The sequence below is a fragment of the Hemitrygon akajei genome, chromosome 22, assembly GCF_048418815.1.
Source record: "Hemitrygon akajei chromosome 22, sHemAka1.3, whole genome shotgun sequence".
Taxonomy (NCBI): Eukaryota; Metazoa; Chordata; class Chondrichthyes; order Myliobatiformes; family Dasyatidae; genus Hemitrygon; species Hemitrygon akajei.
In genome coordinates this window covers 11,980,982-11,996,163 of record NC_133145.1, presented here as the reverse complement: position 1 = coordinate 11,996,163, position 15,182 = coordinate 11,980,982, and the positions used below count along the sequence as shown (strand labels likewise).

The following is a 15,182-nucleotide window of genomic DNA, read 5'->3' as shown; positions in this document are numbered from 1 at the left end:
TTATTTCAGGCTCTTGATGCTCATTTGACTCTGAACGCTGCAAGCAGTCACCAATTAATCCAGAAATATTGTGCAAAGAAGATTCAGGAGCAGGTCAGCAGTGTTGTGTGTCTTCTAATCTGTGTGAAAGTATGTTGAGTATAATAGGTCTATCATCTCCAGGTGAAGAGAAAGAGTTTGAAATATGCCAACAAATTAGTTATCAGAGGTATTGTTTACAATTAGGGAACACGTAAGCGCCCTGTATAAGTTCCATCTGGGAAAAATCTTTACATTTATTTTTGCTATTAAAAATACTTAATTACCGGTGAACATAATTTGTGTGTATTCAGTAACTGATGTTTTGAGATGCATGAGGGGCAAGAGCAAAGAAAATTGAGTTACTGGGAATCAAAGTTTGGCAAAGGGGGGCTCTCATGAAGGTTGTAAGAGGATTCAGGGGTTGAAGTGAAGGGATTTAGAACTAGGAATTCCAGCAATGGGATCCAAGGGCAGACAGGCTGACTTCCAATGGGAAGATAGACTGGGAGGTCCGTACCAGAGATCCACTGAAAGGAATGGAGAATGTCAGGGAGTTCTCTTGGGTCAGAAGAGTCTATAAAGATAAGACGTGCCAGTTCACTGAGGGATTTAATAGCAAGGTACTCAGAACTAATGCAGCCTATTTCAGCAGACCTTTCCTTACCATATCATTCACTCCTTCCTCACCTCATCCACTGGTCTCCTCCTCTCATATCCTTTAATCCCTCACCTCAACATCTGTTTCTTCACAAATACATCCGATTGTCTCTTCATCCACAGTTTCCATTTAACTATTACAGCTGTCCCTGACTTTGCTACCCACACACATATTTGTGAGGGGAATGCATTTAGAAGCACTTTACCATAAAGACCTGCCCGGTCACACGGTGGACCAAGACCAAGGAGATGGTGGTGGACTTTAGGAGATCTAGGCCTCATATGGAGCCAGTGATCATTAATGGAGAATGTGTGGAGCAGGTTAAGACCTACAAGTATCTGGGAGTACAGTTAGACGAGAAGCTAGACTGGACTGCCAACACAGATGCCTTGTGCAGGAAGGCACAGAGTCGACTATACTTCCTTAGAAGGTTGGCGTCATTCAATGTCTGTAGTGAGATGCTGAAGATGTTCTACAGGTCAGTTGTGGAGAGCGCCCTCTTCTTTGTGGTGGCGTGTTGGGGAGGAAGCATTAAGAAGAGGGACGCCTCACGTCTTAATAAGCTGGTAAGGAAGGCGGGCTCTGTCGTGGGCAAAGTGCTGGAGAGTTTAACATCGGTAGCTGAGCGAAGGGCGCTGAGTAGGCTACGGTCAATTATGGATAACTCTGAACATCCTCTACATAGCACCATCCAGAGACAGAGAAGCAGTTTCAGCGACAGGTTACTATCGATGCAATGCTCCTCAGACAGGATGAAGAGGTCAATACTCCCCAATGCCATTAGGCTTTACAATTCTACCGCCAGGACTTAAGAACTTTTTAAAAGCTATTATTAATGCTTTTTGAGATAGTGATTTAGATGCATATCATATTTTTTACTGAGTTAAGTATTGTATGTAATTAGTTTTGCTACAACAAGTGTATGGGACATTGGAAAAAAAGTTGAATTTCCCCATGGGGATGAATAAAGTATCTATCTATCTATCTATCTATCTATTTAGAACCAATGGAATGCCATCCGGAGGGGTTGGAATCTCATTCAGAGTAGTTGGGGTAAGGGTTCAGAAAATGGAAAGGTCAGAAAGAGCAAAATTCAAGTGTCAGAGAAGTCTATCACACCACTGATCATGTAGGAATGTTTGCTCTGTATCCACTCTGTACTACATTTGAGGAAAGAACACAATGGGGCAGTATACCGGAAACTTTACTGTGTTTCCTGATCATTGATACTCTTCTCCTGCAACTTGACAAGACCACACTGAAGAAGATTTACGACATCTAACCCTTGTTATAACCGACCTTGAAATGTTCATTGCAAAAGTGTAGATGAAGCTTTACTTTGTATTGCCCTGGAATGTTTGGATGAGTGTAGAGAGAACTTGGTGTACTACAGTGTGTTGAAGTTAGGTTTTTAATTTCCTCTAAATATCTTATTATCCAGCTGTACAGTTAAGCATGTAATCAGGCTGGCGTTGCAGTATAGTGCTGAGGCTGTTGCAAATGAAACAACAAACCAGGCTGACATCTCAAGCAAGTCAGTGATATTCAATGGTGTTATTCAAAGTGAAGTCAGTGTGCCCGACTTACACCAGCCAAATAGTTGTCTGATCAGCTGTCCGTGGAACCTGCTGTGATTGCCGAACCATTCACAACTGGAATATGAAATGTGTAACATAACTGTAAAAACTTGTTTCTTTTAACATTCCTTGCCTTGAGGACTAGTGAGATTTACACTACCCATTTTCTTCTAACAGTTCTTCTCTTTGATTTTAAGGCTACTGAGGAATCGTCCAAGTATGGTGCCATCACTGTAAAAGCATTTTATGACAATCAACTCCAAAAGCTCCATGTAGAAATCCTAAACGCAGTCAATCTCATTCCACTGGATTCAAATGGTAAGACGAAGATGGGTTTTGGGTTGAGGAGATCAGTCGCTCCTTTGGACTCTTTCCACTCATTCTCTCCATGATTCTCCTGTTCAGGTGCCAGTGATCCTTTTGTGGAGTTGACTTTGCAACCTAAGCATGTCTTCCCACTGGTTGAAGGCAAAACCACAAAATGCAAGTACAATGACCTCAATCCGCTGTTTGATGAGAGCTTTGAATTCAGGTACACTGTGAATACTGATGCCGTTTATGTTGTTGATACTTTGTAATCTGAATGTTCCCCCTTTCTCCTCCTCCTCAGACGATCCCTCAGGATCCAGAAACAACTTGGTTCCACTCTGTTTTAGTGGATCCTGAGGCAGACTCTTATAGAGGCCTATGGAGAGTTTCTGAGATCATTCCACAGGGTGACCAGCCCAGCCTTGATGATGAAGCTCACTCCATGAAGACAGTGTTCCTCCTTGGGTTTGGGCAGACTTAAGGGGCTACATTGCCCTGTTCATGATCTTAAATTATCACGTCTTTACTCTGCGCACGTTGGCTCAGTTTATTAATAAACTTCTGTAACTTAATGCTGCCTCCCTGAACATCATTGTCAAACTGGAATATGGGATTCCTATCCAATTGTCTTAGTTTATAATTGTCACAGCCACAACACAAATCTTTGTAGGTCTCCATTGAACATATTATGCCAATTGTGTCACTCAGTCTGTCCCCCTCTTCATCTGACCACAGACTTTTTCTTCTTGTTTTCATTTCCTGCAACTTAAAACCTGTTCGAACTCGGCCAAAACATCAGCTGTTTGTTCCTCTCTGTAGACGCTGCATGACCTGCTCAGTTCCTCCAGCATTCCATGGGTGTTGCTGTTTGGTAGCATTTCCCAGTCCTGCTGAAAAGTGATTAACCCGAAACGTTAGCTGTGCATTTCTCTCTGTAGAAGCTGCCTGCCCAGCTGAGTGTTTCCTGTTGTTAGGCTGATTGATCTGTGTATCTCTAGCTCCTCCCTCCACCTTTTCTTCAATAATGGAGTGACATCTATGTGAATGATTCCCGAGTCATGGGAACTTTGGTAAATCTATGGTTAAACAATCCCATCCATTGCTCGTACAATCCTGGGATGAACCCCTCTTGCCCTGCTGATCTGTTACCGTCCTGTCCCATTGTATTTTTCATATTTGCATGAGTCAGACCCTACCTGAATTCTGCAATAAATTTCCTTGGAATGTCACATTTCATGTAAACATGATATTGAGTCAATCCCCATTCTCAGAGCGGTCTCATCAGCTGCGTTCCCCGACCTACCTCCACAGTCATCAGTTCTTTTGAATCCCCTACCACTCACCTGGAGCTATCAACCAGCACACGCTTTGGATGTGGGCAGAAATTTCCACAGTCACAGGGAGAATGATGCAGGCTCCACAATACTGAAAGTCAAGCCGGTGTGAGACAGGCCCCTCCACACCCTTTCTATAAGCAAGCTCTCCTCCCTCCTGACTGTGGGCGTGGCCAAAGGGCATTTGACCTGAAATGTTAGTGTGTTTCTCTTACCACAGATGCTGTCTGACCTGGTAAGCATTTTCAGTGATTTCTGTTTTATTTCAAATTTACAGTATCTGCATTTTTTCAAATATTGTTTTCCAATTCCTTATTTTCATTCAAGATCTTAGTTATCAGTTGTCAAATACTGTACATAGCCTCTGAATTCTCTTTTCTTCTCCAGTTTTTGAATTTGATGTCCCTTGGAATTGTAATTTCAATTTCTTTCTCTGTACCTTATGCTCTGTTTTCTTACCTCTTGTTGTCCTTTGAATTGGTTTGTGGTTGACACTCTTTCTTGCTGCCTGATCAGCTAATACTATGAGATTCAAACTTCCAACCCTCTTCAAATTCTCCATGCCCTTGAACCTCCACAACTTCTCCTGTCTCTGATTCTGGCCCTAATTAATTTGATTCCCTGATTTCCAAGGCTCTGGAATTTCCCTTCTCAGCCACTCTCCCTCTCCACACTCTTTCAAGACCCAGCCATCTGACCAAGTTTGTGGTTACCTGTCTATCAGATATCAAACCTTATTTGATAATATTCCTTGGGGTGCCTTACTATGTTAGAGACATTATAATCGCTGCTGTGAGCTTCACCCACCGCCAAGTGTTATTTTTTTGTTCTCAGTCGCCATTCTACAGTGGGTTATTTAGCCTCAGATTATCATGATGAAGCCTGGTCACTGACTTGCAGTCAGGAGGAGAAAGCCTGGCTGTATCCTTGTTTTCTAATCTAATCATGGAGATGACACCATGACAGTCTTCCAGACCCAGCAAGAACCAAACCTGACACCTTTCAGGCCCAAAAACAGGAAGAGTCAATGATGAGCTATTGTACATCTTGTATCACCACAAGAACATCAAAGTTGCCCTGGTGGATTGAGTCTCAGCACCTGTTGATGATAGAAATATAGAACATAGAAAACCTACAGCACAATACAGGCCTTTCAGCCCACGAAGCTGTGCCAAACGTCCTTACCTGAGAAATTACCCAGGGTTATCCATAGCCCTCTATTTTTCTGAGCTCCACGTACCTATCCAGGAGTCTCTTAAAACACCCTATCGTATCCGCCTCCACCACCATCGCCGGCAGCCCATTCCACGCACTCACCACTCTCTGCATAAAAAACTTACCCCTGACATCCCCTCTGTACCTACTTCCAAGCACCTTAAAACTGTGCCCTCTCGTGCTAGCCATTCCAGCCCTGGGGAAAAGCCTCTGATAATCCACACGATCAATACCTCTCATCATGAAGCCACATTGACCTCCCACATCATGAGGACCCTGGAGAGACTTGTTCTGGAGCAGCTCCGGCCTATGGTTAGGCCATACTTAGACCCTCTACAGTTCGCCTACCAGCCTCAACTAGGAGTTGAGGATGCCATCGTCTACCTGCTGAACCGTGTCTACGCCCACCTGGACAAGCCGGCGAGCACTGTGAGGGTCATGTTTTTTGACTTCTCCAGTGCATTCAACACCATCCGCCCTGCTCTGCTGGGTAAGAAGCTGACAGTGATGCAGGTGGATGCTTCCCTGGTGTCATGGATAATTGATTACCTGACTGGCAGACCACAGTACGTGCGCTTGCAACACTGTGTGTCAGACAGAGTGGTCAGCAGCACTGGGGCTCCACAGGGGACTGTCCTGTCTCCCTTTCTCTTCACCATCTACACCTCGGACTTCAACTACTGCACAGAGTCTTGCCATCTTCAGAAGTTTTCTGATGACTCTGCCATAGTTGGATGCATCAGCAAGGGAGATGAGGCTAAGTACAGGGCTACGGTGGGAAACTTTGTCATATGGTGTGAGCAGAATCATCTGCAGCTTAATGTGAAAAAAACTAAGGAGCTGGTGGTGGACCTGAGGAGGGCTAAGGCACCGGTGACCCCTGTTTCCAACCAAGGGGTCAGTGTGGACATGGTGGAGGATTACAAATACCTGGGGATACGAATGGACAATAAACTGGACTGGTCAAAGAACACTGAGGCTGTCTACAAGAAGGGTCAGAGCCGTCTCTACTTCCTGAGGAGACTGAGGTCATTTAACATCTGCCAGACGATGCTGAGGATGTTCTACGAGTCTGTGGTGACCAGTGCTATCATGTTTGCTGTTGTGTGCTGGGGCAGCAGGCTGAGGGTAGCACACACCAATATATTTAACAAACTCATTCACAAGGCCAGTGATGTTGTGGGGGTGGAACTGGACTCTCTGACGGTGGTGTCTGAAAAGAGGATGCTGTCCAAGTTGCATGACATCTTGGACAATGTCTCCCATCCACTCCATAATGTACTGGTTAGGCACAGGAGTACATTCAGCCAGAGACTCATTCCACCGAGATGTAACACTGAGCGTCATAGGAAGTCATTCCTGCCTGTGGCCATCAAACTTTACAACTCCTCCCTCGGAGTGTCAGACACTCTGAGCCAATAGGCCGGTCCTGGACTTATTTCCACTTCGCATAATTTACATATTATTATTTAATTATTTCTGGTTTTATATTGCTATATTTCTACTCTATTCTTGGTTGGTGCAACTGTAATGAAACCCAATTTCCCTCAGGATCAATAAAGTATGTCTATCTGTCATCTTATACACCTCTATCAGGTCACCTCTCATCCTCCTTCCCTCCAAGGAGAAAAGGCCGAGTTCACTCAACCTATTCTCATAAGGCATGCTCCCCAATCCAGGCAACATCCTTGTAAATCTCCTCGGCATCCTTTCTATGGTTTCCACATCCTTCCTGTAGTGAGGTGACCAGAACTGAATACGGTACTCCTGTCAGGAACGGGGCCGGATGGACCCAAACGCAGGACGCAGACACTGAAGTACTAGGGGGAGGACAGGATGGGGATGCCATGGCATTTAAGGATAGAGCTGGGGTTCAGGTCGATAGAGTGTCAGGCAGGCAGAGCGGAGCGGGCACCCGGAGTTCGAGTTCAGGTAGACAGGCTCCCGGGGTTCAGGCAGGCAGGTTGACAGGCTCCCGGGGTTCAGGCAGGCAGGTAGACAGGCTCCCGGGGTTCAGGCAGACAGGTAGACAGGCTCCTGGGGTTCAGGCAGGCAGGTAGACAGGTCCCCGGGGTTCAGGCAGACAGGTAGACAGGCTCCCGGGGTTCAGGCAGGCAGGTTGACAGGTCCCCGGGGTTCAGGCAGGCAGGCAGGTAGGTCTAGGTGGCTAGATAGGCTGGCGGAGAGCCCTCCCTGGGCGGGCTGCATATATCCCAGGTAGGGCCGCTTCCCAGGCGGAAACACCGGAGGCCTGGGCACGACGCGAACCCCTAGGCGGGTGCGGGACACAATCCCAGGGTTCGAGCGGAAGAGGAGGACGGGGCAGAACCCCCGCCGGGCAGCAGCAGACCGGCCGGGCCTGCCTGACGGAGGCAAGGGATAGGAACGGGCAGAACCCCCGCTGGGCAGCAGCAGACCAGCCGGGCCTGCCCGATGGAGGCAAGGGGTAGGAACGGGCAGAACCACTGCCGGGCAGCGGCAGACCAGCCGGACCTGCCCGATGGAGGCAAGGGATAGGAACGGGCATAGGTCCAGGGTGACCAACACAACAGTCATGATAGCAGGAAAATCGGGAAAGGTCAGCAGACAGCACGACCGCGCGAACAAAACAAATGAGCGGAGAAGCAGGACCAGCACATGGGAAGAAAGGTGGGGGAGAGGACCAACCTGGCAGTACTGGTACGGGGCAGAGAAGCATGATGAGGAGTGGATCTGAGCCCGGGCAGGATAACAGAATGCAGAGAAGAGTTCAGAGCCGGCGGAGAACAGGAAACAGAACAAAACGACCACCCGCCTGGTCCCGGTCCCAGTCCCAAGGCCCCTTATAAGCACCTGCAGCTCAATGAATCACAGGTGTGTCTCCTTGAGCCAGGAGCGTCCTAACTAGTTCACGGGTGACGGGAGGGACAACTGCAGGGCCCGGAGTCCGGAACCCTCGGACCGGATCGAGACCCGGAACGCGGATTCCAGACCGGACTGGACCCTGACAACTCCAAGTGGGGTCTGACCAACATTACCTCTTGGCTCCAAAACTCAATCCCATGATTGATGAAGGCTGATGCACTATACACCTTCTTAACCACAGAGCCAACTTGCGCAACAGCCTTGAGTGTCCTGTGGACTCGGACTCCAAGATCCCTCTGATCCTCCACACTGCCAAGAGTCTTACCATTAATACTATATTTTGCCATCATATTTGACTGAGCAAAATGAACCACCTCACACTTGTCTGGGTTGAACTCCATCTGCTACTTCTCAGCCCAGTTTTGCATCCTATCAATGACCCTCTGACAGCCCTCCACACTATCCACAACGCCCCCAACCTTTGTGTCATCAGCAAATTTACTAACCCATCCCTCCACTTCTTCATTCAGGTCATTTGAATAGGGGTCCCAGAACAGATCCCTGAGGCATTCCACTGGTCACCGACCTCCATGCAGAATATGACCCGTCTATAACCACACTTTGCCTTCTGTGGGCAAGCCAATTCTGGATCCATAAATCAATGTCCCTTTGGATCCCATGCCTCCTTACTTTCTCAATAAGCCTTGCATGGGGTACCTTGTCAAATGCCTTGCTGAAATCCATATACATTACACCTCCAGCTCTTCCTTCATCAATGTGTTTAGTCACATCCTCAAAAAATTCACTCAGGGTCGTAAGGCACGACCTGCCTTTGACAAAGCCATGCTGACTATTTCTAATCATATTATGCCTCTCCAAATGTTCATAAATCCTACCTCTCGGGATCTTCTCCATCAGATTACCAGCCATTGAAGTAAGACTCACTGATCTATAATTTCCTGGGCTATCTCTACTCCCTTTCTTGAATAAAGGAGCAACATCTGCAACCCTCCAATCCTCTGGAACCTTCTCAGTCCCCATTGATGATGCAAAGATCATCGCCAGATGCTCAGCAATCTCCTCCCTCGCCTCCCACAGTATCCTGGGGTACATCTCCTCCGGTCTTGGTGACTTATCCAACTTGACGCTTTCCAAAAACACCTGCACATCCTCTTTCTTAATATCTACATGCTCAAGATTTTCAGTCCACTGTAAGTCATCCCTGCAATCACCACGATCCTTTTCCGTAGTGAATACTGATGCAAAGTACTCATTAAGCACCTCTGCTATTTCCCCTAGTTCCATACACACTTTTCCACTGTCACACTTGATAGGTCCTATTCTTTCACATCTTATCCTCTTGTTCTTCACATACTTGTAGAATGCCTTGGGGTTTTCCTTAATCCTGTCTGCCAAGACCTTCACATGGCCCCTTCTGGCTCTCCTAATTTCCTTCTTGAGATCCTTCCTGGTAGCCTTATAATCTTCTGGCTGTCTATCATTACCTAGCTTTTTGAACCTTTCATAAGCTTTTCTTTTCTTGACTAGATTTACAACAGCCTTTGTAAACCATGGTTGCTGTACCCTACCATCCTTTTCATCTCATTGGAACATACTTATGCAGAACTCCATGCAAATATCCCCTGAATATTTGCCACATTTCTTCCATACATTTCCCTGAGAATATCTGTTTCCAACTTATGCTTCCAAGTTACTGCCTGATAGCCTCGTATATCCCCTTACTCCAGTTAAACACTTTCCTAACTTGTCTGTTCCTATCTCTCTCCAACATTATGGTAAAGGAGAGAGAGTTGTGATCACCATCTCCAAAATGTACTCCCACTGGGAGATCTGACACCTGACCAGGTTCATTTCCCAATATCAGATCAAGTAAAGACTCTCTTCTTGTGGGCTTATCTACATATTATGTCAAGAAACCTTCCTGAGCACACCTAACAAAGTCTACCCCCATCTAAACCCCTCACTCTTAGGACATGCCAATCGATATTTGGAAAATTAAAATCTCCCACCTGACAACCCTGTGATTATTACACCTTTTCAGAATCAGTCTCCCTATCTGTTCCTTGATGACCCTGGTATTATTGGGTGGTCTATAAAAAACACCCAGTAGAATGATTGACCCCTTCCTGTTCCTAACTTCCACCCACAGAGACTCTGTAGACAATCCCTCCATGTCTTCCTCCTTTTCTGCAGCCGTGACACTATCTCTGATCAACAGTGCCACACCCCCAACTCTTTTGCCTCCCTCCCTGTCCTTTCTGAAACATCTAAAGCCTGGAACTTGAAGTAACCATTCCTGTCCCTGAGCCATCCAAGTCTCTGTAATGGCCACCACATCATAGCTCCAAGTACTGATAACGGGTGATGGGAAACTGGAGTTTGTTGGCAGGGTGGGTCAGATTGCTGCTGGTGTGGTGGCAGAGATTGTTACATACCTAACCTTGAGTTCATGCAGTTGCACGTTGTACTGTAAGTTCTTGGGCTGAAACTAGGTATTTGCAGAATTATAGATTTGCAAAGTTTGCAAGAAAGGAATATGAATGTGCAAAATGTATAAGAATTTTCCCCGCTTTGTGCAGGCAGGAGAGTGGTAATTGATGTTGTGGTGTACTTTCTGTGCAGCGATATTACTCCAGAGCAGTGTCGGACTGAGGGAGCCTGCGTGCTGCTCACTGTCTTCGATCATGACACCTTGCTCAGTGATGACCTGGAAGGCGAAGCGTACTTGCCCCTGCAAGACGTCCCAGGACTGGACAGCACAGATGGAACCCTCACCATCAGCAAGGTTCCTCAGACCCGACTGACTCTTGGCCATCCAAAACGAAAAGGTGTGAATAATGTCACAAGAGATTCTGCAGATGCTGGAAACCTAGGTCAACACACACAGGAACTCAGCAGGTCCAGCAGTATGTAGGGACTAAACTAAAATACAGAACCAAAAGGGTTGGTATCCTGAATGTGTGGCTTCAAGACTGATACGTCAGAAGTAGGTTTGAATTCGTGGAACATTGGCACCTATATTGAGAAAGGAGGGAGCTGTTCCGATGGGACAGGCTCCACCTGGACCAAGCTGGTGAATCACATAACTAGGACTGAGGACAGGTCTTTAAATTGAATTATAGTGTTGTGGGTTCATCAACTTGGAAAAGTGAGGAGGAGGTGAAAAGAAAGGAGAGAGCAACAGAGATTACTGAAGTCCCCGGAACAAAAAAAAGACAAGATTTAGAAAGATATAGGAATTTAACTTCTGCTACCATGCAGACAAAATTGAAAAGGGTGACAAATACAGGACTGAAGGTGTTATATTTGAATGCTTGCAGTATATGAAATAAGGTAGATGATTTTGTTGGGCAGATAGAAACTGGGCAAGTATGATGTAGGGGGCATCACTGAGTTATGGATGAAAGAATACCATAGTTGGGAGCTTAACATCCAAGAATATACATGCATCAAAAGGACAGGCAGGTAGGCAGAGGGTGTGGTGTGGCTCTGTCGGTAAAAAAAATCAAATTAAATCATTAGAAGTGACATTGGATCAGAAGATGTAGAATTTTTGTGGGTAGAGTTGAGAAACTGCGAGGATAAAAAGACCCTGATTGGTGTTATATATAGGCCTCTGAACAGCAGCCAGAATGTGTGGTACAAATTCCAATGGGAGATAGAAAAGGTTTCTCAAAGGGGCAGTGATGCTATGGTCATGGGGTATTTGAAAGCGCAGATGAATCAGGCTGGAGATGGATCCCAAGAGAAGGAATTTGTAGAATACATACGAGATAGCCTTTCAGAGCAGCTTGTGATAGAGCCCACTGGGGAAAAGGCAATGAAACAGGTGGTAATGAGAGTCTAAGACCAGAGGGTACAGCCTCAGAATAGAATGACGCCCCTTTAGAACAGAATTGAAGAGGACTTTCTAAGGTTGTGAACCTGTGGAATTCATTGGAAGCCAAGTCGTTGGGGATACTTAAACTGAAGTTGATAGACTCTTGATTAGTAAGTGCGTGAAAGGTTACGAGGAGAAGGGAGGAGAATCGATGGAGGGGGTAATAAATCAATCACAGTGGATTCAACGCTGCATCTAATGTTCCCAAGGATTCAAGTTCAAGTTTAATTGTCATTCAACCATACACATGAATTCAGCCAAACGGGGTTGAGACCTGATTTTAGCGAAGGGAACTGTGTCCCAGAAACATCTGTATGTATGGGTGGGAGGGGCAAATCCTCGGAGAGGGAAATATATCAACAGAAATCATTATTAAATTTAACTATTTCTTACCTAAGCAAGATTTATCACTGGCTTACAATTTCTCAACAGAAGACAATATACTGAAGCTACTTGAGGCAAGGAAAGGGGACCGAGATGCTCAGGCCTTCATTAAGATGAGAAAACAACGAGAACGGAAGTCGAAGGAGATGTAAAGGTTGAGGCTCCGACGCTGGATGGAATCTACAAGAGGGGTTTCAGGCACCTGGTATTTCACTGACAGCTGGTGAGCACCTCAGCCACACAGCGTGCTACAAGGAAAGCTGCAAGCTGTCTATTGGTGTGTAGTGGCTGGGTGCTATTCCCCCACGCTGGGCATGGGTTGTGATGACCCTGGTTCCTGGTGTGGCACTGTCAATGTACAGACATTGTTTGGGGTTGCCTACCCTCGGGTTATAGTGACTCTTCAAAATGCTCGCCCTCCTCTGCCTTAGTCTCTCTGTTGAACTTGGCAACCCTGCTTCTGCAGACTCAATTTTCCAATTAATTTTCAAGAGATTCTACACAGGGCTTCAGTGAATCCCATGCTAGCTTTGAAAATGTTCTTTGTGTTCTGATGTTTATAACTCTAACCTGCTGAAATTTAGTTATACAGCAGTAGAGATTAAATCAGTTTTTTTGTGTGAGTTAATATTTTATTTAATATAAATAAAGCTTTGTGTTGAGGTTCAATTTAATTTTGCTGCAACTACTTGCATGATTTTTGTATATGGCCCAGGATGCGGTACCAAGTCTGCCACTCTGTTCAGAGGAGAAGGAGCTCTATTCTGCTGGTGATGCTAATGTCAATGCAAAGTGCCACAAGTGCCAATAGAATAGTTGAATTGGCTTGGAGTTGTCCCAGTGTCGTGGCCAATACTTATCTGAAATAAACATATGAAAACAGATCACTGTCTGTCACTTTTGTTGTTAACTGAGGCTTCTAGCCAGGCACCTCTGGTTTATCAGAGCTTACCTGTACTGAAATCTAGCTGTGCGGGAAAAACAAACCCTTGGCTGCTCTGTAAATTTCCCCCCTCACATTAAACCTTAGGAAAAAGGTTTAAAATCTTAAATCTTGGGGAAAAAAACTGTGACTGTCTACCCCTATCCATGTCCTTCAAATTTTATAAGCATAGAGTTCATCCCTCATCCTTCAAGTCGCAATCTCAATGACTCTCCATACGGTCTTAGACCACCTGGACAACACAAACACCTATGTCAGGACGCTGTTCATCGACTATAGCTCAGCATTTAACACTATAATTTCCACCAACCTGATCGATAAGCCACAGAACCTGGGCCTCTGTACCTCCCTCTGCAATTGGATCCTTGACTTCCTAACTGGAAGACCACAATCTGTGCAGATTGGTGATAACATATCCTCCTTGCTGATGATCAACACTGGTGCACCTCAGGGGTGTGTGCTTAGCCCACTGCTCTACTCTCTATATACCCATGACTAGGTATAGGTCAAATACCATCTTTAAATTTGCTGATGATACAACCATTATTGGTAGAATCTTGTTTGACGATGAGAGGGCAATCAGGACTGAGATATGCCAACTAGTGGAGTGGTGCCACAGCAACAACCTGGCACTCAACGTCAGTAAGATGAAAGAACTGATTGTGGACTTCAGGAAGGGTAAGACAAAAGAACACATACCAATCCTCATCGAGGGGTCAGAACTGGAGAGAGTGAGCTGTTTCAAGTTCCTGGGTGTCAAGATCTCTGAGGATCTAACCTGGTCCTAACATATTGATGCAGCTACAAAGAAGGCAAGACAGTGACAAAACTTCATTAGGAGTTTGAAGAGATTTGGTATGTAAACAAAAACACTCAAAAACTTTTATAGCTGTACCGTGGAGAGCATTCTGACATCACTGTCTCAGATGGGGGGGGGGGGGGGGGTGGGGAGCGACTACTGCACAGGACCAAAAGAGGCTGCAGAGGGTTGTAAATTTAGTCGGCTCCATTTTGGGTACCAGCCTACAAAGTACACAAGACATCTTCAAGGAGCGGTGTCTCAGAAAGGCAGCGTCCATTATTAAAGACCTCCAGCACCCAGGACATGCCCTTTTCTTGCTGTTACCATCAGGTAGGAGGTACAGAAGCCTGAAGGCACACACTCAGCGATTCAAGAACAGCTTCTTCCACTCTGCCATCCAATTCCTAAATGGACATTGAACCCATGAACACTGCCTCACTTTTAAAATATATATTATTTCTGGTTTTGCATGATTTTCAATCTATTCAAAATAGATTAATTTACTTATTTGATCTATTAATTGATTTATTTATTTTTACTTTTTTCTCTCTCTGTTAGATTATGTATTGCACTGAACTGCTGCTGCTAAGTTAACAAATTTCACAACACATGCCGGTGATAATAAACCTGATTCTGATTCACTCCAGGGAGAACAGCGGCAGCCTGTCCGATCTCCTTATAACGCAAGCCCTCCAGACCGGGCAGGTTTCTGTTCTGGCGAATCTCTTCTGCACTGCACCCTGTCTACCTTAGTGACCAGAACTGCACACAAGTGCAGCCCTACCAAGGACTTGTACAACTGTAACATTTTGTCCCAACTCCTGTGCTCAATGCATGAGTCAAGCAAATCAGATGCTTTCTTCACCTATGATGTCACTTTTTGGAAGCTGTGTACTTGTAGCCCAAGATCTTCATGTGCAATAACACTCCCCAGAGGCCTGCCATTACAGTGTAATGTCCTACTTTAACTTATCAAAATACATCACATGAGACTTGCCATTCACTCCTTGCTAACTTTCCCAGTTGATCCGGATCCTGTTGTAACCTTAGACCAGAGGTTCCCTACCTGGGGTCCACAGACCCCTTGCTTACTGGTATTGGATGGGAACCCCTGCCTTAGACAAACCTCTTCACTGTCCGCTCTATGAACAATTTTTGCTGTTGTCTGCATACTTATTATTCATACCATCTGCA

General features: G+C 45.6%; 1 protein-coding gene across 3 annotated transcripts in view; it reads left to right on the top strand.

Moving 5' to 3' along the window:
* The window catches only part of unc13d (unc-13 homolog D (C. elegans)), a 242,203-nt gene extending 229,078 nt beyond the window's left edge, over nt 1-13,125 (top strand). For 2 of the 3 annotated variants that reach the window (XM_073026706.1, XM_073026705.1), the window contains exons 28-32: nt 10-93; nt 2,454-2,574; nt 2,662-2,788; nt 10,602-10,807; nt 12,292-13,125. In XM_073026706.1, coding sequence (XP_072882807.1) covers nt 10-93; nt 2,454-2,574; nt 2,662-2,788; nt 10,602-10,807; nt 12,292-12,395 — 642 coding nt within the window. In that variant the 3' untranslated portion in view covers nt 12,396-13,125. Of the gene's footprint in view, nt 1-9; nt 94-2,453; nt 2,575-2,661; nt 2,789-2,866; nt 3,155-10,601; nt 10,808-12,291 lie in introns of those variants that run through there. The other variant, XM_073026707.1, reaches the window with a different exon arrangement.
* The last annotated feature ends 2,057 nt before the right edge of the window (nt 13,126-15,182 follow it).